The sequence below is a fragment of the Sorex araneus genome, chromosome 2, assembly GCF_027595985.1.
Source record: "Sorex araneus isolate mSorAra2 chromosome 2, mSorAra2.pri, whole genome shotgun sequence".
Classification (NCBI taxonomy): Eukaryota; Metazoa; Chordata; class Mammalia; order Eulipotyphla; family Soricidae; genus Sorex; species Sorex araneus.
In genome coordinates, this window is record NC_073303.1 from 41,922,363 (window position 1) to 41,946,863 (window position 24,501).

The 24,501-nt window shown below is 39.8% G+C and overlaps 2 protein-coding genes across 2 annotated transcripts in view; one reads left to right on the forward strand and one right to left on the reverse strand.

The window, feature by feature from the left end:
• Positions 1–24,501, forward strand: part of CENPP (centromere protein P) — a 225,955-nt gene that overhangs the window by 42,566 nt on the left and 158,888 nt on the right. The window lies entirely within an intron of this gene.
• OGN (osteoglycin) lies at positions 81–22,586 on the reverse strand. Its single transcript, XM_004620109.2, has 7 exons — positions 22,454–22,586; positions 21,232–21,478; positions 16,185–16,278; positions 10,570–10,728; positions 6,951–7,153; positions 5,302–5,397; positions 81–2,160 (listed from the first exon to the last, which is right to left on the reverse strand). The coding sequence occupies exons 2-7, from the start codon at positions 21,403–21,405 to the stop codon at positions 1,990–1,992; spliced, it is 897 nt and encodes a 298-aa protein (XP_004620166.1). The 5' UTR covers positions 21,406–21,478; positions 22,454–22,586; the 3' UTR covers positions 81–1,989.

The following is a 24,501-nucleotide window of genomic DNA, read 5'->3' on the forward strand; positions in this document are numbered from 1 at the left end:
AGTTAATTTTTCAGAAGGAATTATACTCTGTTCCATTGATTTATTCAAGATTATGGTAAAGACTGTATATTACTGTTTAATTCAATGGATTTTATTTTGCACCGTTCATTGTATATTCAATTCACACGTGCTCACTAAGGAATTTGGGTGTTATCGACGCACTTAGAACCTTCCACTTACAGAAAAACGAGGCATACACACAAGATCATGAGAAAACTATGTAACCAAGCTGATTATTACTTATCAAAAAAAAACAAATGAATGATTTCATAAGTGTTGAAAGGAAATTATTATGGCCTTCAGATAACACTGGTGTTTTAAGGAAAGAAGTTTTATTGTGAGGTCAACTTCGACATAGGGGACAAAATTTAAAAAACAGGAAGTCATTCTAAGTAGGGGACAAAACAAGTGGATGTTTAAACTTTGATAAATATTTGTTCTGGGAACAGTGCATAAAGACCAACTTGATTCAAACCAACTAATTTCAGTTTATTGTGGAAACAGTGTCTATAATTTTTCTTTTTTGGGTTAGGATGCTCAGGAATTAGCTCCTGGTGGTGCTTGGGCACCATATGGAATATCAGGGATCACATTCAATTTGGCCGCATGCAAGGCCAAAACACCCTACTCACACTCTGGTCCCAGAGTGTGTAAATTTTATAGACACAGTTCAGCCTCTGGTTTCTAGAGCACTGATAATTTTGTATGTAACCCCAAAGCAATGTAGGGATTGACTTTTGAGCGGGGTTTGAGCAAGAGGAAAGTTAGAAATTTTTGTTTCATTTATTTTGTTTTGGGGTTATACCCAGCAGTGCTCAGGACTTAGTCCTGGTTCTGCACTCAGGGATCACTCCTGGCGGTGCTTGGGGTACCATATAGGATGCCGAAGATCGAACCTACTTTGGCCTTATTCAGGGGAAGCACCCTACCCACTGTACAGTCTCTCTGGTCCAATTTTAGAAAATTTTATCTGGAAGCATTGTGTGACCGCTTTTATAATGAAGATGAATTCTCACCATTGAATATATGTAATTCTATAGTATGTTTTCATTAATATGGATGTGTTTTTAAAGGCATAGGAATGTGGTACACAGTACATCACAAAATTCACTTTGTTTTCATGTCTTATATGTTGACATATTTGTTGAGATTTCTCATTTCTGTACTGTGAAGGAAAAATATTTGTGATAAATATTATATTTGAAAACCTTTACAATAGAGAACCTTATGACTGTTTTTGTGGAAATGAATTTTAATTTTTTTGTTTTTTGTATAAGCTAATGACTTCAATCTGTTTGGCTCCTTAAAACGTTTTATGATAGACTTAGAATGTTAATATTTAGAGACAAGAAATTTTGGCCTATCTTAATAAAGCTTTTAACTGTGTGTCTGCAAAGCAGAATAACTTTTATTAGCTCTAAGAAAGTATAAGTAAACTTTATTTAGGGCATTCTGCATTAATATGATTCTATATCATATTTCTCAGGCTAAGTAAAGTATAATAGCTGCCTTAATAGAAATAACTCAAAGTTCTTAGTTCAGAATAATATATGAATCATAAGAAAAAAATGGGACTTTACTGGAAATGTTTAACTTTTCAAAGTTTTTAGAATGTCTCCTTTAATGCTTTAGGGATTCAGTCAATGCCAGAAAACACAAACAGTTGAAAGTTTCTTGGACTTCTTTCATTTCATTAGTAATGGAAATAAAGCTTCTTAAATTTGGGTATTTTTATAAAGACGTACCACTTACTGGCTCTCTAGTATCAACTACGTGGATTTTGTAATGGTGTCTAAATGCTTTTCATATTATTTTGATTTGAACTTACAAATTCAGTCTTACTTTTTACTTATTATAGGATTTTTGAACATCCCTTGCTTAAAACTTAAAATTCACATTAATGTTAAGAAATATCTATGTTTTAGACGTTGTTAAAACTGATTATAAGTATGTATAAGTTTCATCTTTTTTCTGTTGCATCAATAGTAGTTAAAAGTATGGCCCTATGGGCAATCTTTTTAAGCAGATGAAGCTGTTAGGGTGTTTCCCCAGGGCGATGGGGTTGCCTTCCAGACGTATCTCTTCAATGCGCTCCCGGATGTAGCGAGTGTCATTAGCCTTGCAGAATGTATCATCTGTGATTGACGTTATGTCATTAAACTGGAAGAGAAAAGAGAAAAATGGTTCAGAAATATTAAATTATCTTTCTATGTTATCTAATGATATCTTTTTTTTTTTGCCTTTTGGGTCACACCCGGCGATGCACAGGGGTTACTCCTGGCTCTGTGCTAGGAATTACCCCTGGCGGTGCTCAGGGGACCATATGGGATGCTGGGAATTGAACCCGGTCGGCCGCATGCAAGGCAAACACCCTACCCGCTGTGCTATTGCTCCAGCCCCTATAATGATCTCTTACAGAATATTTTGTCCCCACACTAACCTTCTATCTCTTTCCCTCTACTGTATTTAAACACGACTGTTTACAAAATTGTTCATGATGATCTGTTCCAGGCATTCAACATTCCAACCCCAATCCCACTACCACTGTCACCTCCCCTCCACCATTGTCTCCGTTTTCCCAACCACCCTCAATCTTGCCCCTGTAGCAGGCTGACAATAATTTATTTTATAGTGCTTGTTACCACTAAATTGCTAATGGGATGATTAAAAAATGTTCCCGTAGAGGAAAATTTATGAAAATTATTGTATCTCACAATGGGGACATTAAGTTCGTATCTCAGAGTTTACAATAAGCTGTTGTTGCAAGTTACTTTTCTGTGTTAATGTCTTTGTTGGTAAAGATTGATTGGTTTCTATGTTACATGTCCATCTACCACTGTGATGTTAATTGTTTTAGCTATCAGAGTTGTCTGCAAGCATTCATAGCTGGAAGCTCTCAAAAATCTATAATTCTTTTTTTAATTAAATTTAAAAAATTTATAAAGCAGTTCACAATATTTGATTCCATTTAATAGTCAAACACCAATCCCACTACCATTACACTTTCCCACCACATTTTGGATGTTTCCATTCCGAACCCCAAACCCTGCTCCAAAACAGAACCGAAATAATGTATTACAGTTACAAAGCTTTCATGTTTTAATTACGGTCATATGTGAACAAACACCCATCTTTCTTCATCAGCGCACATTTTCCACCACCAGAATCCCCAGTATCCCCTGTCTCCCATCCCAAACCTTCCCCTGCCTGTGTGGCAGACAATTTCCACAGTACTCTCTCTACTTCGATTACATTCAATATTTTGACACCAGCCCCACCATTATTATTTGGAATTTTCACGCCACCACTCAAATCTATCGAAAAGGAAATGCTAGACAATTTATTTTGTATTGCTTGTTATGAATAGTATAAGATGCCGAGTGGCTGCGCACTCCTGGAATCCCCAAATTTTAGATAATTAGGGTCTGGAGAGATCTCTGCAGTGAGCTGCTCAATTCCGAGATTCTTTTGTGTGTCCCTGGGTCATGGCTGTTAAGGAGCTTAAGTAGTAGCTGGGGGCAGTTTGTGGGTGTCATCTCAGGGCCTCATGGGAGGGATGAGAGGGACTGATTCATTCCGTATCCCGTGAGGCCTGGTGTTTGCCGTTACTGCTCCCAGTAACGTGTACCTGAGCTTCTCACCGGGTTCTGGGAGATGGCGGCTGCCAGGACTCCTGGGGGCAGGTGGAGGGACAGCACCTGCTCCCTCTGGAGTAGCCCCGTGAACTCGGCCTGGTTCGAGGCATCTCTGCAGCGAGCTGCTCGGTTCCAAAATTCTTTTGTGTGGAAAATCCATAATTCTTAAGTGGGCAGTTCAGCTGAGTTAAATTTTTAACTGGGTGGTGCCTTCGGGGTGTAGTTTGTTTGAGCGGGAGCTTGCCTGCCTCCATCTGAGAGCACCCCAGAGGTCTCAGCTGGCAACGATGGCCGAGAACATTTTGAGGCTCAGTGATCTCTTTTGAAATTTACTTATGAGTCTCTTGAACAAGGCCAGTAGATCAGCGTACCTGGTAGTGGATTGGGGGCTTGGCTGTCAGGACTTCTTGAGGTACGAGGAGATGGGGGGAGGCCGCCCATCCTCACTCTGAGAAGGTCTGGAGTTTTCAGCCTCCAGGACCCACCCACACTAACCTTTCAGTATTGTATGTAATGTGCACTGTGGTAATCAAGTCATTTCTGTGGAAACGAGCCCTTTTAAATCTACAGTGTTACTTGAAAGAACAGGCCATTCGTACAGGGCAGACACCTTACCCGCTGTTCTATGGCTCCAGGTCTCAACAGGCCATTCATGTTACTACTTAGTAATAGCACATAGAAGTTCTTATATCAGTATGATTACAGAAGATTAAATAAGCTAGAAAAAATACACTTTTATTATCTGTTTTATTTTATTGTCTTTGGGGCCACACCTGAAAATGCTCTGCCTGCATACTGTTTAAGTGTCCACTCTAAAACTCACTGACTTCCTTAGATACTTTTTATTTACTTATTTTTAGTTTTTGGATCACATCTGGCGATACTCAGGATTCACTCTTGGTTCTGCACTCAGGAGTGACTCCTGACAATACTTGGGGAATCTTATGGGATGCCAGGGATTAAACCTGGGTTGGGCATGTGCAAGGCAGTCACCTGACCTACTGTAATATTTCTCCAGCCCCTAGATACTCTTTAAATAAGTCAGAAACCAAAATGAGAATTCTTGTGATGCCTAAAGACCAATTTTTTTTAATTTCCTTTTTTTTCTATTTAGTTGATGTTCGATCATAAAGTCAGCTGAAAAAAAAATCTCTTAAAGCAACTTTTCTAGCTATTTGGAGAATGAATTATAAACAAGAGATTTTACTATTGCATTACTTCAAATCACATTGTCAGATTAATAATGTCCTATGCTTACAGGGGGCAAATCTCACCTCAGAGCAGGCCTCACCCCCAGTACTGGTGTGTTCTTAATAGGGTCTCTACCTCAGGGCAGCATTGGGCTAGTACCAGCTATTGATGGGCACTTACGATTAAGCCACTACAGAGGTCTAACTTAAATTTGCATCTGAGTAATGGGTTTTCTGATGAGTCAGAAGCCTAAGAGGCTCTCACAAATGGTGGAGAGTGAGCTGGGAAAGTGGTGGTGAGCAGGAAGGAGGCTGTGAGCGGTGTGGAGTGATAATTGGTACCTGGATGGTGAGCACTGTAGCATTGGATGCCAAAAGCATATTGTAAACCACCTCTACTGTAATTAAAGAGAAAAAAATCAAGATTGTCTCTTAGATAATCTAAATGAAAGTTATTGTGAAAGGAGCAATCTTACCTGCAGATGAATCACACGAAGACTTTCTGGCAAATTCAGAGGTACAGACTCTAGGGCATTGTGGTCCAAGTAGAGGTAGGAGAGGTTATTCAGTTTCTGTCAGCAAAAAACATTTTGCTTGAGAGTTGTTGAGGTTCGTGAATTTTTTCCTCACAGGATTCAAGTTACTTATACACATGTTTATAAAAATGTATAAATAGATTTTAAAGACATCTGATAAGTTGTATATTTTGTTCTGAACTCTGCTAACCCACATATCTATCAACTCGTCTGCCTTAGCTCTGTTGTGTCAGCTTCTGAGGGTGTTTTGAAGTTACGTTGGAAGAGCTTTTGAGGCCAGTCTATATGCTGGGTTGAATCTGAGCCCTAAAAAATGCCATAACATCTGTTGGACCCTCAAAACTTTCTGCCAGCTCCACCAGTTTCTTGCAGAAGGAGTACTCCTAAGAAATGTGCATGTTCGTGAAGAAGGTGCTTCTCAAAGCAACTTATTTACTATTTAGCTAAATACGACATGGAATCATGTCAAGGCAGAATGCCCTAAATAAACCTGAGTTTTACTTTCTTTGAGCTAAAAGAAGTTATTCTGCTTTGCAGACACTCAGCTAAAAGCTTTATTAAAATAGGCCAAAACTTTCTTGTCTCTAAATATTAATATTCTAAGTCTATCACAAAGCAGCTGAGTTTATTATTTCTGCATTAGCTTGTCAAAGATTCCCTCTATACAGTGTATGTATTATATCCACAGCTTTTTGATATTCTTTTTGTAAAATTTTGGTTAATACTGTTAATTTTTACCATGCCAGTTTTTCAAAGGGTAACTAATGTCAGTTATCTTCAAATTACAGGTGTTTGAGTTTGTTTTAAATATGTATTGCTCTTTTACTTTATTTTTATTTAAGGGCTTGTGGGACATGGACTACTCCAAGCTCATTGGCTTGAGAGGTCACTCCCAGTGACGATCTGTCCCTTTATGTAAGTTCCCTGACCCGGAGTCCAAATTTTTAGATTAATTTTGTTTTTTGAGCCGCCACTCTACATGCTCAGGATTTACTCCTGTCCTGCACTCAGGGACCACTCCTGGTGGGTCTCAGGGAACCATATGTGCTGCCTGCTATCAACCCAGGTTGGCCATGGGCAAGGATGGACTATCTCTCCAGCCCCTTTACCTTTTAGAGTTTTTAATTCCGGTATCTGTAATTATTGTTATAAGAAAAAGTCCCATTTTGAAGTTTTGTAGAATCCTGGTGCCACAAGGTGTAAACTAGGTTTATATGTATAACTATTTAACTAAAAACAATGACTGAAAATGATGACTCCGTGTGGCCCTGTGAAGGGTAAAGGCTTTGTCTGGTAAGTGAGGTACAGGCAGAAACCAGACTCACGAGCCTAGGACTGTGGCTGCTCAGGCTGTATCTAACGTTTAAATGAAGTGGTTTTAAAGCACGCAGTTCTAGACCAGAATTTCCCCTTTCGGTGTGAGAGGGTGGCGTGCAAGTAAAGGAGTCCAGGCCTCATACATGTGAAGGACTTGTCTGAGGCAGAAGCTGGCACTCGGCCACACAGCCGCAGCTCCAGGGCCCCCTCTCTCCTCAGGTTATTAGCCATCTGCGCTGATGTGCTATTGAGTCCTACCTTGAGATACTTACTTTGAATGCATTTGCTTTGATCCCCTTACTTTCGATTTTGTTGTACTTTGCGTTAAATAAAGTAAGCTTGGGAGGAAGAACTGGAAGTTTCAACAGTAGGTTTTCAGCTAGTGTCAGTTCTTCTAAGAGAGCAAGTTGTGAGAAAGTATTGTCTTCTATCTCTTCAATCAGGTTTCCCGTAAAATCCATTCTTCTTAAGTTAGCTTAAAGGAAGAGTATACAAGTCATTTGAACTTAAAACCACACTTGTGTGGATTGAAGAAAAAAGCATTTATTTAACAGGTCTTTTAAGCACCTTTTATTTTCATTTCCTAGGAGTGCCTCTAACTAATGATTTGTTTTGCTTTGTTGAGTGAATATTGAGCTTTTAATCTGCATTGGATCCTGAATGCCAGGTTTGAAAAGAAACTTAAAGTTGGGATAGGTCTTCCATCCTTCCCTGTTTAAATTTTCATGATATTCAGACATTTTAAGAGAATTCTTATAGAAAAATAAATATTACATTTGATTAATAGAGCCAGGTAAATATTTTTAGGTTTTTTCATCAACATCTTGCATTGTGATTGTGGGTGTGTTATTTTAATCACTTTGTGGCTGTGTGTATGTGTGTATGTGCTTTGATGTGTCTTGGGTGATTAGGAAGTAGTTACTTCTTATTATACAGCTTATTATACAGGGTTTTTTCATTTACATATATGATATCACTGTATCACTGTCATCCCGTTGCTCATCAGTTTGCTCGAGCAGGCACCAGTAACGTCTCCATTGTGAGACTTGTTACTGTTTTTGGCATATAGAGTACGCCACGGGGATATTGCCAGGCTCTGCCGTGAGGGCAGGATACTCTCGGTAGCTTGTCGGGCTCTCTGAGAAAGACAGATATTTAATACAATATAAACCCAAAAACCATTTCCCAAAAAGTAGTAAGTTTGTTTCCATTTGTAACTTTAGGCTGCTATTTGTAATTTCTTTCCTTACTACTATAAGACAATGATATTGTCTTATATATTTTTTTGTCTTATGTATATATAAATATATATATTTATGTGAAGTCACCATAGACATTGAATTAGTGAATATAGAACCAGTGGTTCTGGAGGAATTACAAGGTTACACATTGGTTGATTATCAACCAATCAACCATAATTTTATGTGTATTTATTTTAGTTTAAATATTTTATGCTTCACAGAATTTATTCCATATGATGTTTCTGAATCTTTGTTTCTAATAGATTTAGAAGAGCCTTTCTTTTTCTTTTCTTTTTTTTTTGTTTGATTTTGGTTTTGGGGCCACACCCAGCTGTGCTCAGGGCTTACTCCTGGCTCTGCGCTCAGAAAACATTCCTGAAAGGGCTGGGAGACTAGATGGGGTGCCAAGTATGGGACTCAGATTGGCTATATGCAAGACAAGTGTCCTGTACCCTGTACTATCTCTCTGACCCCTTGAAATTTCTTTCTTTTCTCTTCTCTTTTATACTTTTCTTTCTTTATTTTTGTTTTTATTTTTTTTTTTTCGTGTGTATGGGGCCAGGGTCACACCTGGCAATGTTCAGAGGTTATACCTGGTAGTGTTCAGGGGATCATACGGAATGCCAGGGATCAAACCCGGGTCAGTCGCATACAAGGCAAACACCCTACCTGCTCTACTGTCACTCTACCCTTCGTCACTTCTTTTTATAGGCACTTCTGCTTTCACATTAAACTTACAGTCAATATTATTTTAGTTTACACTTGAAGATTAACCTAACACTTTCTTTTTGCTTTTGGGTTTTCTTATTTTGATACTGGGGCTCAAACCCGGGTCCTCACATATGCAAATCAAGTGCTGTACTGCTCACTGCTCCTCAGCTCCTAACACATCATTTTCTCCTTAAGGCAAATGCCATCTTTTTTCACTGAGAAGTTGTAGACAGCACATCAGCACTGTGTTGAAGCAAGAGTGAAAGAGAAAAAGCATAAGCAACAAAAAGCACAGGGTGTGAAATATGTGTTGTTGACCAGGCTGAAGAGGAAAAGCTGACTCAAAGGGCAGGGTGTCACCTTGTATTACTACCTCAACTAGCAACTCGAATTTCTGGCCACTGTCCATGTCTCAGAATAAGTGCGAAAGTGCTGTTTTAATTTGGGGGTTACAAATAGATTTTCACAAGTAGGGGAGTTTGAAAAGTTGGAAGCCAATATGGGGAACAATTGTATTTCAATAAATTGGAGGCTACCGGTGGCAGCATGAGTCCAGTTAGAGTGAAATTTGTAACCATTGCTTGGTGCGACTATCTTTAGAAGCACTGGACAGTATAGGAATCTAGAAATTTTTTTTTTCTTTTGGGTCACACCCAGCGATGCTCAGGGGTTACTCCTGGCTTTGCACTCAGGAATTACTCCTGGCAGTGCTTGGGGGACCATATGGGATTTTGGGGATCGAACCCGGGTCGGCCGTGTGCAAGGCGAACGCCCTACCCGCTTTACTATCGCTCCGGCCCCGGAATCTAGAAATTTTATGAGATTAGTGATCCCACGACTGGGACTTGGCACTGCAGAAGGAGATTTTAGTATGCTTGTGCTTCACCCTGGGCTTACTATTGTAGATGGACAGGAAGTCCAATGCCATAGATTGCGAATGACCTGGGAGAGTTACACACTTCTCTTATTAACAGAGTTTCATATTCAGCTCATCTGAGAAGTTTGCTGATGATGAATGCCAATGCATGGATTTCTTCCCTGACCTAACTTAGAACCATATGCATTGGGGCCTGGTATAATAATATTTTAAAAATACTTTCCCAGGGGGCTGAAGTGTTAGTATAGTTGGTAGGGCATTTGCCTTGCACACGACTTACCTGGGTTTGGTCTGCGGCATACCATATCATACCACAGGGTCCCCCATGCACCATCAGGAGTGACCCCGAACACAGAGTCAGCAGTAACCTCTTTAGCATTGCTAGATGTGCCCGAAAGCCAAACAAAAACTTTCCCAGATTGTTTCAATATGTTTCCATGTTTATGAACCCTGAAATATGGCCATTAGACCTATGAACTGAGAATGGTAAGGAGGATAAGGGGGAGAGGTCTTTGCGACAAAGGTCGGGGAATCCAGCATTGTGGTTGGCATGGAGTAACAGCTCTGTAAACATAAAACAATGGTATTAATGATTATTGTAAATGTTGGCATCTCAACAAAATCTGAGATACCAAATTTTACAATAGCATTAATATAGGGGAAAAAGCCCTATGAGCAGAATGAAGAAATGCAGTTTCTGTATTGTGTAATGAATGTGGAAGATGAAGCACTGTGGTTGGCGAAGCATCTAAGTTGTATAGTGCCCCTGACTGACGGCTTCAAATGGCCTTGAAGTATCAGGGCTTTGAGGCCTAGTTGCTTGTCTGTTAGGCTGTCGGCATAAGACAACAAAATGACCAGTATAGAAGGATGACAGGAGACATCGGATGAAAAAGAGATTCACCAATGGACTCGTGGATTTTTGTAAAATTGGTGGACAGTAAATATTCCAGCAGTGACTACTCTAGATATGATACAGCACCAAGACCTAGAAGCTTGTGTTTCTGTGAGCTAAGTACTAACATAAATTGATAACTTTTATATTAGTTAATATTTACTCACGTATATCTGCAAAATCTTTGGCAGTCAGTTTCTTAATTTTGTTGAACCGTGCATAAAGATAGGCTGATTCCTTTGGCAAAGGTGGGACAGCATCAATATCAATTTCTTCACAGTATACAGAGCCACTTAAGCAAACACACAACAGGCATGTGGGCATTTCTAAATTTGGAAACAAAATTAAATTAAATTTTATATACACAATGCAGACACACTTTTTTAATTATTGAGGCACTGTGGCAATACTGTTAGTGATGGTTTCCTGTCTCCATAACTCCAAGGCCACACCCATTATCAGTGCACCCACCTTCCTCCCCCAGAAGCCCCAGTGTCCCTCTCTTTTAAACATCCCTCCAGAGCTCAGTTCTCTTGATCAGTCCAGTTGCCTTTAGTCTTTGTTCCCACCTTGCTGTGTATCTTTAAGTCCTCCAGATGAGAGAATCTTTCCATATGCCTCCCTTTCTGGCCAACTGATGTCACTCAGCTTTGTACCTCTTAGGTTCCTCCATGTCACAGCAAATTGCATGATACAAAATTAAATTGTAGCTGGTAGCTGAAAAGTATTTGGCCTCCGCACTGCAAGAGTGCTCTTCTTGGCCCTGGTGGCCCCCAGCACCGATGGGCCCAGGCAATAGCCTAATACTGCATTGCTGGCCTGAGCACCACACCAAGCGTGTGTATTACTGGGAGTGACCTTCAAAAAAATATGACTTCCAGTGGTAAGATTGTTGCTGTTTTGAGTTTTATTATTGCTTTGAAAATGAATTTTATAGATCATCAGGTGACAGAATGAAAGATAACCTGCTGGTCCTGATAGGTCATGTCTGTGTCATAACTGTTGAGCCACCAGAGTTGATTTTAGAGTATTGCACACTATTATATTATCTATTCATTTGAACAGTGATCACTTAATTGCTGATAGTTATATTTCCTCATTTGAATGCCAAAACATTTCACATAGCAGGAGTTAAGGTAAGCAGAAGCCCAGTTGATCATTTGGTGCATGAGCCACACATTTCAGATAGCCTCCGAGCCTAAAACCTCTGGTGAAGTAAGCAGACTGCTAACTTCAAAATTAGAATAATCACAAGCAAGGTCAGCTCTTGCTGGACTCTCGATTCCACACTGCATTTGCGTGTCATGCCTCTTTCATCTCCTTTCACTGGATTAGTACCTTACTCTTTAGTTTTTGGTGTTTTTCTCTTTTCTTGAAAAAATTCGAATTAAAAGCAGAAAGCCTTACTTTTCAGGGCATTTCTTTGCAGGGTGTCTTTCAGTTAGAGTGTGTCTGAGTGTCCTCACCTGGGGCAGGAGCCCTGGGGGTGTGATACTGCTTCCTCTTTGCTCTGCATCTGCTCTACTCTATGAGGCTGTCAGGCCCTTTGGTTTGGGGTGTCACTTATGTTTCTCATTCTGTACAGTTCCTTTTTTTTTTTAATTGTACTGAATATTTCTTTTCTTGGAGAAAGTACTTAGATTTTTTGTTTTGTTTCAGGGCCACACTTGATGATGCTCAGGACTTACTCCTGGCCCTGTGCTCAGGGATTCCTCCTGAAGGAATCATATGGTGGTGCTCGGGATCAGACTACAGTTGGCTACATACATGACCAGCACCTTAACTGCTGGAGTAGCTCTCAAGCCCTGTGTGTTTTTATTCCTTTTCCCCAGAATTTTATTTTATTAAAGCACTATGGTATTTGCGTTTATTCTACCGTCACGACAGAACTTTATTAGAAATCTTGCAAAGTTCTTATCATTCTAACTAGTGTCATTCCCTCCCCCTCCTCCCACCCCCACACACATTTCCCATCTCCTTTGCATCCTTGGTTCCATCTATAGTCTCTTGGTTTTTAATTACCCATTTTTATTTCTTTTCACAAAAACAGGTAGCGGCATGCATATTTTCTAACACCCGCTTCTTTCTTGGTGAAAGGCATCATACAGTACTCCTTAGCACTTCAGGTTTTTTCACATAATATATTTTGGAAATATCTTCATGTTAGTTTACAGAGATCTTCCTCATTTATTTTTTACAAATGTGTAACTCCCCTCTTGTGGATATTAGTAATTATTAAATATATTATTAATTATATTATTAATAATTTTACTGAACGTAAAATATTCAGTACTCTTCAGTTGTGTCTAATGGTTTACAGTATCCTGCAAGCAGTGCTTCAGTGATTTTGCATATTTCATTTGTTTGTTTTCCGTCATACCTGACATTGCTTAGAACTTCTCCTGACTGTGCTCAGACATCCCTCCTAGTGGGGCTCCAGGGACCATACATGGTTCTGGGAATTGAACCCAGATTGGCACGTGCAAGGCAACCACTGTACTGCCTCTCTTTCATCAGCATATGTATTTTCTTTCTTATTGAGTTATATTTTTAGGATAAATTCCTAGAAAATTTTGATTTTTTTTAATTTTTTTTTTTTTTTTTTGCTTTTTGGGTCACACCTGCTGATGCTCAGGGGTTACTCCTGGCTTTTCCCTCAAGAATTACTCCTGGCAGTGCTCAGGGGGACCATATGGGATGCCGGGAATCAAACTTGGGTTGGTTACATGCAAAGCAAATGTCATACCCGCTATACTATCACTCCAACCCCAAATTCCTAGAAATTGATGGCAATTTCACAAAGCAAATATATATCTGTTTGATATTGGCAAATATTATTGAAAAGTGTTGTGCTGTCCTGGAGAGAAAATGCAGGAAGTGAGGCACTTACTTTGCATGCAGCTCATTCTGGTTCGAATCCCTGGTAGCGTATAGGTTCCCCAGGTTACCGTCAGGAGTCACTTCTGAGCACCACTGGATATGGACCACCCTCCCCACCACCAAAAAATGGTATTGTATCAATTTACATTCCTACCAGCAGGAATGTATCTAATATGCTAGTCTTGCCAATAAAATCTATAAGAATATTGCCACTCTTAAATGTTGTCAAGAGTTTAAAATGTTATCAATAGAATTAATTTCATTATTCATAATTTTTATTTTACATAAGATACATTATGCAAAATAAAATGTGGTGGGGTACCACACTGCCAGAGTTTGACCCCAGGGCCAAACTGGGGTCAAATATGAAATGCTTCTGCTGTATACTACATAAGCCACATCTTGCATCCTCAATGGAAATTCCATTTACTTGTCTCAGTGTGAGATTGAGCATTTGTTCATATTTAAATGTCATCTTTATAGGGGTCAGAGTAATAGTACAGCAGGAAGGGCATTTCCCTTGCATGCTATTGACCTGGGTTCTTCTATCCCTGGCACCTCATATTGTCCCTTGCTGCCAGGAGTAAGCCCTGAGTACAGCTGGCTATGGCCCCAAACCAAACATTAATTAATTAATAAACATTTTTTATTCATGAGTTATCATTATATCTTTATATTATTTTATGAATTGTCTGTGCATATCTTTTGCCTTTTGGACTGGAGCAGTAGCACAGCGATAGGGCGCTTACCTTGCATGCAGCCAACCCAGGTTCGATTCCTCCACCCCTCTCAGAGAGCCCAGCAAGTATCTGGGTATCTAGATACTTGCTGGACTATCTAGCAAGTGAGAGAATCTAGCCCGCTTGACAGAGCCTGGCAAGCTACCCGTGGCGTATTTGATATGCCAAAACCAGTAATAACAAGTCTCACACTGGAGATGTCACTGGTACCCGCTCGAACAAATCGGTGAGCAATGGATTGACAGTGACAGTGACAGTTCATCCTTAATATTGTGCATTATATAATTTATGGAGATATATAATAATATCTCCATCACTAGCCATAGAATATCAATATCTTTTGCCTAGTTTTCTTTTTTTTTCCTTTTTTGGTCACACCCAGCAATGCACAGGGGTTACTCCTGGCTCACTCAATAATTACTCCCTGGCGGTGCTCAGGGGACCATATGGGGTGCTGGGAATCGAACCCAGGTCTGCCGCGTGCAAGGCAAACACCCTACCCGCTGTGCTATCGCTCCAGCCCCTCTTTTGCCTAGTTTTCCACTGAATTTTTTTTTGTCAGTTTCTCTTGAGTTTTCATGTTATGGGTAAATTAGAGTCTTAGCTCTTATCATTGATATATGGTGCAAATATTTTTCTCTATTTTCATTTTGACTTCATGGTTTTTACTACAAACACTTTCATCAACAGACAGGGCCTGTGCTTTGCATGGGGGAGGCCTGGCTTCTGCCCACAGCCCACTGCTGGGAGCGACCCCTGAGCACAGAAGTGACACTGGCCCTACACACCACTGGCTGTGGGCCACAATCGAAACCAAGCGAAATGTTTTGTGTTCTGTCATAGAAGCGAGTCACGTTTTCTGTTATTGTCTCTGGATCTTGAGACTCTCCTCGCTAAGGTTCTCTTCTAATGTTGCAGAGCTTTTGCTTCTGCATTGATATCCTAACCTGGAGCTTCTTGTTCTGAGTAAGGTATGGATCTGAGTGTGTTATTTTTCACTTACCCGCCCAGGTGTGTGTAAGGGTAGTTTTTATCTCAGCAATTAAAGGCTGGTCTTACTAAATCTCCATGTGTACTTGTGTTTCTGAACTTATTCTATTTATATGCCAGTATAACACTTTTGGGAGGAGGAGAGTAGAGCTAGCTGCACTCAGCGCTTACTCCCAACTGTGCTCGGGGTCTCTCCTGGTGGTGCTGGGAACCATGTACTAGAGCTGGGATTGAACCAGCCTTGGCTACCTACAAGTCAGAAGCCTCAACCCTCTACTCTTCCGCCAGCCCGTAGCATCACCCTTATTAAGAAACAAAGTAGAGCCTTTACAGTATGTCCAACATACAGTGTGTCTGATTTCTTCAGCTATGTCATTTTTCACTATTTTTTGTCCATTCGTGCTTGTTTGCTTTTCCACATGAACTATGTTATCTTTATTTTTTTTTAAAATACACTTTTTGTTTTCAGTTTAGGAAGAACTGACAACTTTATGATATTATTATCTGCAAAAGTTAGGCATATCTGTCCACTTAAGTCTGTTTTTACTGTGTTTTTCCATTTTTTAAAGTTATATTTGTTTCATTTTAGTTTTATTGTAGCAATGTAGAAATTAGCAAATCATCTTTTTCATGTTGTCATCTGGAATGATATTCTATGAAAGAGCAAAAACAAGCCAAATAGATAGGAACTATTAAGTGGGATTTTATTGTTTATTATTTTATCATTTTTATTATTTTAATTGATGTGTACATTGTTTTTATGTATATGGTTTTCTCCTGTAATTTCTTGAAAGCAAGAATTACAATATGTTTACCTTATTTTTATACACTACATGGTACTTACTGATCATTATTGTTTAATAGCCATTTCTTTAATTGGTTTCATATAATTAGAAACATACTTTGTAGAGATTAAACTTGGAGAAAGCTGGTTTATCTTGAATATTACTATTTCATGTTTCTCATAGGGTGGGACAGCAAATTGCACCCCTCCCATATGTCTGTTGGAGTATATCACTGAAGATAAATTCCATGTTCAATTTTCTATACTTGAGGCAGGGTTATTATAAGGAATAAATTTTAGTTATATGCTACATTTTAAAAGTACCTTCAAAAAATAACTAGGTTAAAAAAAAAGAAAAAAACCTAGGTGATAGAGTTTTTATACTTACCATCAATTTCTTTCTTGGGGTTTAATGGCATACTGCTGTCATCTTTTTGTAATTGAAGACTTTTCTCATCAGTTATTATCATAGATTGTTTTTCCTATTAGAAAAATAAAAATTTTACTAATATGTATGATAATACTTATTTTTTAAACTGGGGAATTATAGATATCTGTCTTCTCAAATAGTTACAATTATGTTTCTTTTATGTACCATAAGATTTTTTGGTTTTGTTTTTGAGACACACATTGGTGCTTAGGAATCATACCTTGCAGGTGTTTGAGGGGCAATTTATGCCATGCCGGGGACCAAAAGGGGAGCAGCTGTATGCAAGACATTCACCTTAACCCCTGTACCATCTTTCCAGCCCTCTAGTGAAATTTTGTATTCAGTTCCATTTTATCATTCATTAAATTATATTGTAGGTACTGGGGCAGTGGCAGAGCACTTGCCTTGCATGTTTGAGACCCTGGGTTTGACTCTCAACACCACATGTCCTTCAAGTACTACAAATAGTGACCCCTGAGCACTAATTGTGGAGTAGCTGCTGCCAGGTGTAGCTTAAAACTAAATAAATACATTCTAATGTAAATATTTGTTTAACTTGTATCCACTCCAGATTATGAGCTGCTTTTAAAAAATTGTTTTGTATTGAATCACTGTGAGATACAGTTACAAAGCTTTCGTGTTTGAGTTTCTGTCATACAATGATGGAACACAGATCTCTCCACCAGTGCACGTTTTCCACCGTCAATGTCCTCTGTATCCCCTCACCCACTCCCACCATCCCAACCTTCCCCCTGCCTCTGTGGCAGACAATTCCCCTCATACTCTCTCTACTTTGGGGCATTTTGGTTTGCAGTACAGATAATGAGAGCCTGTGGTCCTTTATCTACTTTCAGCACACATCTCCCATCCCGAGCATCCCTCCAACCATCATTGACTTAGTGATCCTTCTCTATTCTAGCTGCCTTCTCCCACAGCTATAAGGCAGGCTTTCAACCATGGAGCAATATTCCTTGCCCTTGTCTCTACTGTCCTTGGGTGTCAGTCTCGTGTTATTTTAGATTATGAGCTCCTTGAGTAAAAGAATGACGCCTCCTTTATACTTACATCTACAAAAACCAAACTTGGTGCTTACTAAATGCTAAACACATTAAAATTCCAAATGGGAACTAGGAGAGAATTTTCTTACCTTTCCTTAAAGGTTTTCTTGAGTTGAAATCTAGAATGAAAACACTGCCTTCCCATCTTTCTTGTTTTTGTTTTTGTTTTGGGCCACACTCAGTGATGCTTAGGGCTTACTCCTGGCTCTGCACTCAGGAATGACTCCAGGCAGTGTTCAGGGGACCATATGGGATGCTAGGGACCAAATCAGGATCAAATCTGTGTCACATCGTGGTCATGTGCAAGGCAAACGTCCTACCCTCTGTACTATCTCTAGCCCCTTGCTATTACTTTTATGCAGCAGAGCTATCTTATTATTTTTAAAAAATGGTTTTTTGTTTAGAACCTGTACCCAGTGGTGCACCGGGGCTGTTCCTGGCTCTGCTTGGGAGTGAGCCCTGACTGTGCTTGCGGGACCGTGTGGTGCCAGCTGTCAAGCCAGGGTCAGGCACATGCAAGGCACATGCCTTACTGTCCAGGATATCCAAATTATTTATTTATCAATTTATTTTGGTTTGGATGTCACATCTTGTGGTGCTTGTGAACTCCTGCTGCCCCTGAGCTCAGGGGTCTTCCTCGCAGTACTGGGGAGACCGTCTGCGGGGCCCGATATTGAGCCTGGCTGACTGCATGCTAGGCACCCACCAGAACCCCTGTTCTAGCTCCATATTTTCCTATGGATATTGTGGTGCCATTATAATTGAGGCCAATTATTATTAATATAAATGGCATAGCACTGTTTAATCTGGCCACTAGGCCATAAGACAATTTCTAATTCCTAACCCTCTTCCTTTTCCTTATATTTCTAAGACAGAATTGGAAAGGAGATAAATAAGGTAACTTCTACTGGGAACTTGTATTTTAGACATAATAGACCAGCATTTTACAGAAAGATGGTAACATTTAATACTGCCTTTTACAAAAGGGTTAGGCAAGTGGTAAATATTCTGATTAATTTGCCATAGAAATGGGACGGATTTTAGGAGTATATATTCAAAGGGGATGCTTCCACAAATGTAAATTATGCCTTGTACTAGGACAAAGCTCTTTTGGGAAAGGTGATGTATTTTCATATGTGGTAGAAAAGTTATTGACCTGTCACAAGCGTGTCAGGCATGACCATTGATGCAGTCTACTTGATATCAATGTAGTTGGAGAAAAGATAACATACATGGTAATGTCTCTGATAAGAAAAAAAGGGAGTTAGTTCTGATGAGAAAAAGGGGATTGGTTCCTAAAGTCAAATGAATGGGATTAGCCAGTGATGCAGGAAGAAGAAGACATAGAAGAGTTCTCCAAAGAAGGAGAGATTCTGGCACACCAGGAAGCTGCCATAGGACCAAGGCAAAGCTGTGGTTTGTGATTTGACAAGTGTAAAGTCTTGAGTGATTTGTGGTAAAGAGCAGTCTGGTCAGATTGTGAGGCTGCAGCACCGCAGGGATTACTGCACCAATGGAAGAAGAGGAGATAGTAGTAGATGGAGTCAATTTTTAAAGAATTTTTTCGGATAGGAGATAAAACAGAGACATGAGGCGCGGAGTAGAGGGCAAGGGTGATTTTGTTACTTTCTGTGATTTATTAAGGGCTAGAGGGATAGCACAGTGGGTAGGGCATTTGCTTTCACACGGCTGACCTGGCTTCGATCCTTCGTCCCTCTCGGAGAGCCCGGCAAGCTACCAAGAGTATCCCGACCGCACGGCAGAGCCTGGCAAGCTACCCGTGGCGTATTCGGTATGCCAAAACCAGTAACAAGTCTCACAATGGAGACATTACTGGTGCCCGCTAGAGCAAATCGGTGAACAACGGGATGACAGTGCTACAGTGCCATTGTGGTACCTATTAATTATTCATTATAGTTATTATCTGAATCGAGTTTCTGATTTAAGAGTCTGCCATGTACAGGTGGACAGGAATGAAGCACCAGTCGTGTCATATATGAAAGCCCCGAGGTGACCTGCCTCTTCTGGAAGTGACCCTTTTACTTACCTAATTCCCTTCCTTCAGCTTTGGCCATTGACATCTTTTTATTCCAGCTTCACCACCCTGCTTGGACCACTGTTCTAGGATGTTAGTTCTCGTGAAATGTGGTCTTTTAATTTTCTTTCTTTCCCATTCTGGTGGAATATACTCTAGATTGAGTATGTTGTGTGGACTTCTTTAAAGGGATGTTCCACTTCAGTTTTAATTTGTTTCTCCTGATTTACCCTGCTATGGATATTGTGGTCGAATATCCCTTTCACTCAGCATTTGTATTCCAAGTATACAAAAGTATACATTGAATTCCACTCCATTCAATAAACATCCGAGTTCCTATATTTATATGGGGATAGACTTCTAAAGCAGTGTAAAAAAAGGAACTACAATTCATTTTTCTATTTTTTAAGAAGGCAAAGTGCTGGTTTTTGTTTGTTTGTTTTGGATTTGGGGGCTCCAGCTGGCAGAAGTGAGGGCTTACACTTGGCTTTGCACTCAGGAATTATTCCTGGCAGTGCTTGGGCGCTCTATCAGATGCTGGGGATTGAACCCGGATTGGCCAAGTGCAAACACCCTACCTGCTGTACTGTCGCTCCAGCCCCTGAAAGTACTATTGACTGACAAAATAATCCATGTGAGCCAATAACTTAGTGTTATAATGGACCTTTTAAAAAAAGCTCTAATAACTTTTTTGTCATGTTGGGATTTTTTTTTTTGGGGGGGGGGGTGTCACACCTGGCAATGCACAGGGGTCACTCCTGGATCTGCACTCAGGAATTACCCCTGGCAGTGCTCAGGGGACCGTATGAGATGCTGGGATTCGAACCCGGGTCAGCCACATACTTTTTTTTGTCATATTGTTGGGCAAAAGTAATGCTAACATATTAACTAATTCCATTAGAAGAAACTAGTGTTAATATTTACTGATTGTGTACTCAAGAAATAAAAGAAACACTTAGATGCAGTCATTTTTCACTCCTTGCCATCTTCTGCTGGAGCCGTGTCAGGTAGGGTGTGTGCATTGCCTGTGAGAGGCACTGGGTTGGATCTCCAGCAGAGCGTTAAAAAAAATGTTTATATAGATATAGTATATATATGCATATATATATATAATTTTATTTATGGTGGAAAACTTTTGAAGCAACCAACACTGTTTATCTATTCTGCTGCCTTTTGGGGGTTGTGTGTTTTTATGTGGAAGAGACTCACAGTAGGCAAACAGGAGATACTTACGTGCTGTCTTTTCTTACTGATCATTTCCACGTGCCAAGAAAGCCACCAGTAATTACTTAGCCCAAATAAGCAGATCATGAAAGGTGAGATGTGAAAGCCGTCCCTATAGAGTGTTAACAGTACAGACACATGGCACACTGATAGTCTAAATTACTGGAATTTTAAAATAAAACCCCTATTGTGTAAGTTATTTGAAATGCTATAGATACTAAAATAGCCGATCCTCTTTTATAAAAGTCTTTCCTTTTATTATTTCCCCAAAGCAATAAACCTTAAGCTGGCAACCCATCTTTATTTCTCTTAAATAAATTTTATTAAATTTCTATTTTATTTTTGAGGCAATGTAATATGTAAATCTAGGACATCTGTGACATTGCCTTATATGTACATCTCGCTGCTCAGGGATCTAAAGTTTAGTTTTCCTTAAATTTTATTCTTTGAATTTCTGTAGCTATTGTTTGTTTGGTGGTCACAGATGCTGTCTATCAATTTAAGGAAGCATGCAGACTTTAAAATTAAACTCTCAGAAACAATTATTGTGAATTATCTCGAATTATTCAAAGTGCTTTTTATGTCCCCATTATCTTGTCAAGCACATTCATTAAAAAAAAAAACAAAAGCATGCATTCAATTCAGTGGGCAGCGACTTTAGAAATTAAAATGAGTAGAAATACATTACCTTCGTATTTCTTCCATCCACATATTTCTCCTCATACTCTTGGTTAAACAAGGTTTCTTCAAAATTAGCTGTTCCGTAATCATAGATAATGCGTGAGTTCTGCTGAGCTGGCGGCGCTGGCGTTATCAGAGGCACAAACAGTAATAAGAGAAGTGTCGAGTGCAGCGTCTTCATTTTAGCAAAAACCAAGGTAACTGCAAGTTCCTAAGCTAGTGGCCTGCTGACTGGGACAATACTCTCTTTTTCCCTGGAAATAAAAACGCAGACCATTGAAGCAATATTTAAAAGCTTAGAGGACTTTTTGGCAAGAGTATGCACAGTGAGGGCCAGAGAACAAGTATTTAACCCTTGGTGATCTTTAATTAGATGCTAAACCTTTTTTAATATCAGCCAAACACTCTGAAAAGAAGTTTGAAAAATGCATGATTTCTGTCATAGGTCTAAGCAAGGCTGATCACTTCAGCTTGTTAACAATGAGGTGTCTTGAAAGTGATCCTTAAATGCACGTGAAATCTTAAGATACCTGCAGTATAAATAGTTAAAATCAAGTCCTAAGATTCCGTCTCATGTGAGTTAAAAATATCATATTTCTACTTTGTTATTTCTTAAGAACTCTTGATTTATATTGATATGAACAGAAACACGTTCCAGGGCAAATTTTAAAACTTCAACTATAACAATTCCAAAAAATAGTCATAAACTCTTTTAGATGTTATGAAATATGGGGAAAGGGCATAATGTAAATTCTCTTAATTTTGTGCTTCTCAGTGGTATTGCTACTCATAGATTTGTTTATTAGATTAGAGCTCTGAGAAAAATAAAAGTTAGTACTGGAGAATTGAAAAACAATAGAACTTTAAGCACAGATTTGGGGGATATAATGTATCTTTCAGGCGCACAGTGGAATTTTTTGGTTGTGCAAACTTCGGGCTTTTTCTGGAATAAGTTAAAACAAAATCACCCAGAGTTGCTGATGTTGCATTATAAATACCCATTTGTCAAAAAAAAAAAATCCAGTGGTTACAAATGAATAATAAGGTATTGTGAGTTGAGGCACCCTATTGCTTGCATGAATATAAAAATTATGCAGTAGTCCACAAAATTGCGTGTTTAAGAATAATTTAGCTGTTTACAGCTGGCCTTTATGCTTTTTATTAAGACTGTTAGATGAGTCACATCTAAACAAACAACAATTCAAATAATACGTAAGAAAATAGCCTACCGTTGGAGCTGTTGAGATGCCCTTTGTGGTTTTCCTCAACAGGCGTCCGTGCCTGCGCTGTGGCCCCCGTGGGAGGGTGAATGAAGAAATCTGTGGTTGATTTCCAACTGCTGAATCGAATTTCAGGGCCCAGCAGCTTTAAAGGCACTCTCCATGTGGTTGAGATCTTTGCCAACATTCTTTCTCTAGGGTGAAAAGTAGTGTATTGTGCTTGAGAATTGTGCTTAAAAAAGGATTTGTTACTGCTGTGTTCAGCCCGCCTCTGCTCACCACTGGAAGCCGTTATTCTTACACTGTATATGAAACATCGGCACTTCAGTGATTCATTTATAAGCTGAAATCATAGGTCTGAAATCATGCTTTTCGTGTTAATGCTTCCCAAGGGGATAGATAGTGCATTTGCTTTTGGGCTGAAATGAATCTGCTTTGCAAGTGGTCTACCCGTCTCTAATCTCCAGCACCCTGTCTGATCTGACCCTTAGCACTGACAAGGGTCACTCTTTTTTTTTTTTTTTTTGCTTTTTGGGTCACACCTAACAATGCTCAGGGGTTACTCCTGGCTTTGCACTCAGGAATTGCTCCTGGCAGTGCTTGGGGGACCATATGGGATGCCGGGGATCGAACCCGGGTCGGCTGCGTGCAAGGCAGACGCCCTACCCGCTGTGCTATTGCTCCGGCCCCAAAAAGGGTCACTCTTGAGCAAAGAGCCAAGAGAAACTCCTGGGCACTCTGATTGTACCCCCCAAGTCCACCCCCCACCAAATATTTTGATATCTAATTTGGGGTTTTATGGTAAGACATTCTTGTTTGTTAAATGAAGTCTAAAATTATTTTAGTACTGAATTTGACTCCTTTTTTCTTTTTGGGTCACACCTGGAGATGCACAGGGGTCACTTCTGGCTCATGCACTCAGGAATTGCCCCTGGCAGTGCTCAGAGGACCATATGGGATGCTGGGATTTGAACCCGGGTCGGCCGCATGCAAGGCAAACGCCCTACCTGCTGTGCTATCACTCCAGCCCCTGAATTTGATTTTTTTTTAAGCCTTATGATGCATTAAATTTTATTTCGGAGAAGTGGGGAGATGTGACTTAGTAGTAGTTATATCTGCTCTGTCTGTGTGAGGCTCTAGTCTTGATCCTGATACTGAAAAAATAAAAAGGAATAAAAATGAGAAGAAATAGAGGTGGACCAAGTAGTGGACCAAGGAAATGTTTTGCATGTGTGAGGCCTCAGTTCATTTCCCTGAGCACTGCCAGGAGCAGCCACTGAGCACAGATGAAGGAGTGCCTGAGTACCCCCTGGGAACCTCCCAAACAGAAACAAAAAGAATAAGTTTGAATTTTTAAGGATTTAAGTGATATTTTAGAGAACTGTAGTATTTTTTTAAATTTGTTAAGCACCATGATTTACAATGTTATTTATTGTTGAGTTTTAGACATACAATATTGCAGCACCGATCCTGCCACCAATGTCAACTCCCCTCCCCCAATGTTTCCAGCTTCCTTCCCTTATCCCCCCGGCCCCCACCCCCATTCCCACAGCCCGCCCTCCTGACAGGCCCCTTCCTGAGTTTGGTTGTTAAAGTTTGGGTCTCATGATGTCAGTGTTGTTGACGCTGCGGTTTGGATATTTGGCTCTGTCATCCCTAACACCTTTGTACCTCAGTCCCTGACCTGGCCCCGTTGCTTCTCGTCTGTCTCTTCTTCCCCCTTCCCTCCACTCTTTCTTCCTATCTCCTCCCTGTGCTCTGGGACCAAGGTTGATCTGGGCATCCTCCTTTAAAGTATCGCATTCCTTCATCCCGATAATGGTAGTATCTTTAAAGATACAATAAAACTGTTTAAAGTCTTTGGAAATATTTACTTATAAAACAGCAGGCACAGGCTTGTTTTGTTTGCTTTGTGTGGCAAATTTAAGAGTATGTAACTTAAGCCAACTGGTTAGATGCTGAGTTAGAGAATCTTTGTGATTTATGGTTTCTTCAGTGGTATACGATGACATTTTGTACTACAGAACATTATTTTGTGAGTTATATCATCTTTCCTT

Coding starts and splice junctions, on each gene's coding strand:
- OGN (XM_004620109.2), bottom strand. CDS start 21,405: ATGAAGACGCTGCACTCGACACTTCTCTTATTACTGTTTGTGCCTCTG. Junction 16,279..21,231: donor TGGATGGAAGAAATACGAAG/GTAATGTATTTC, acceptor TTTTTCTAATAG/GAAAAACAATCTATGATAAT. Junction 10,729..16,184: donor CCCCAAGAAAGAAATTGATG/GTAAGTATAAAA, acceptor TTCCAAATTTAG/AAATGCCCACATGCCTGTTG.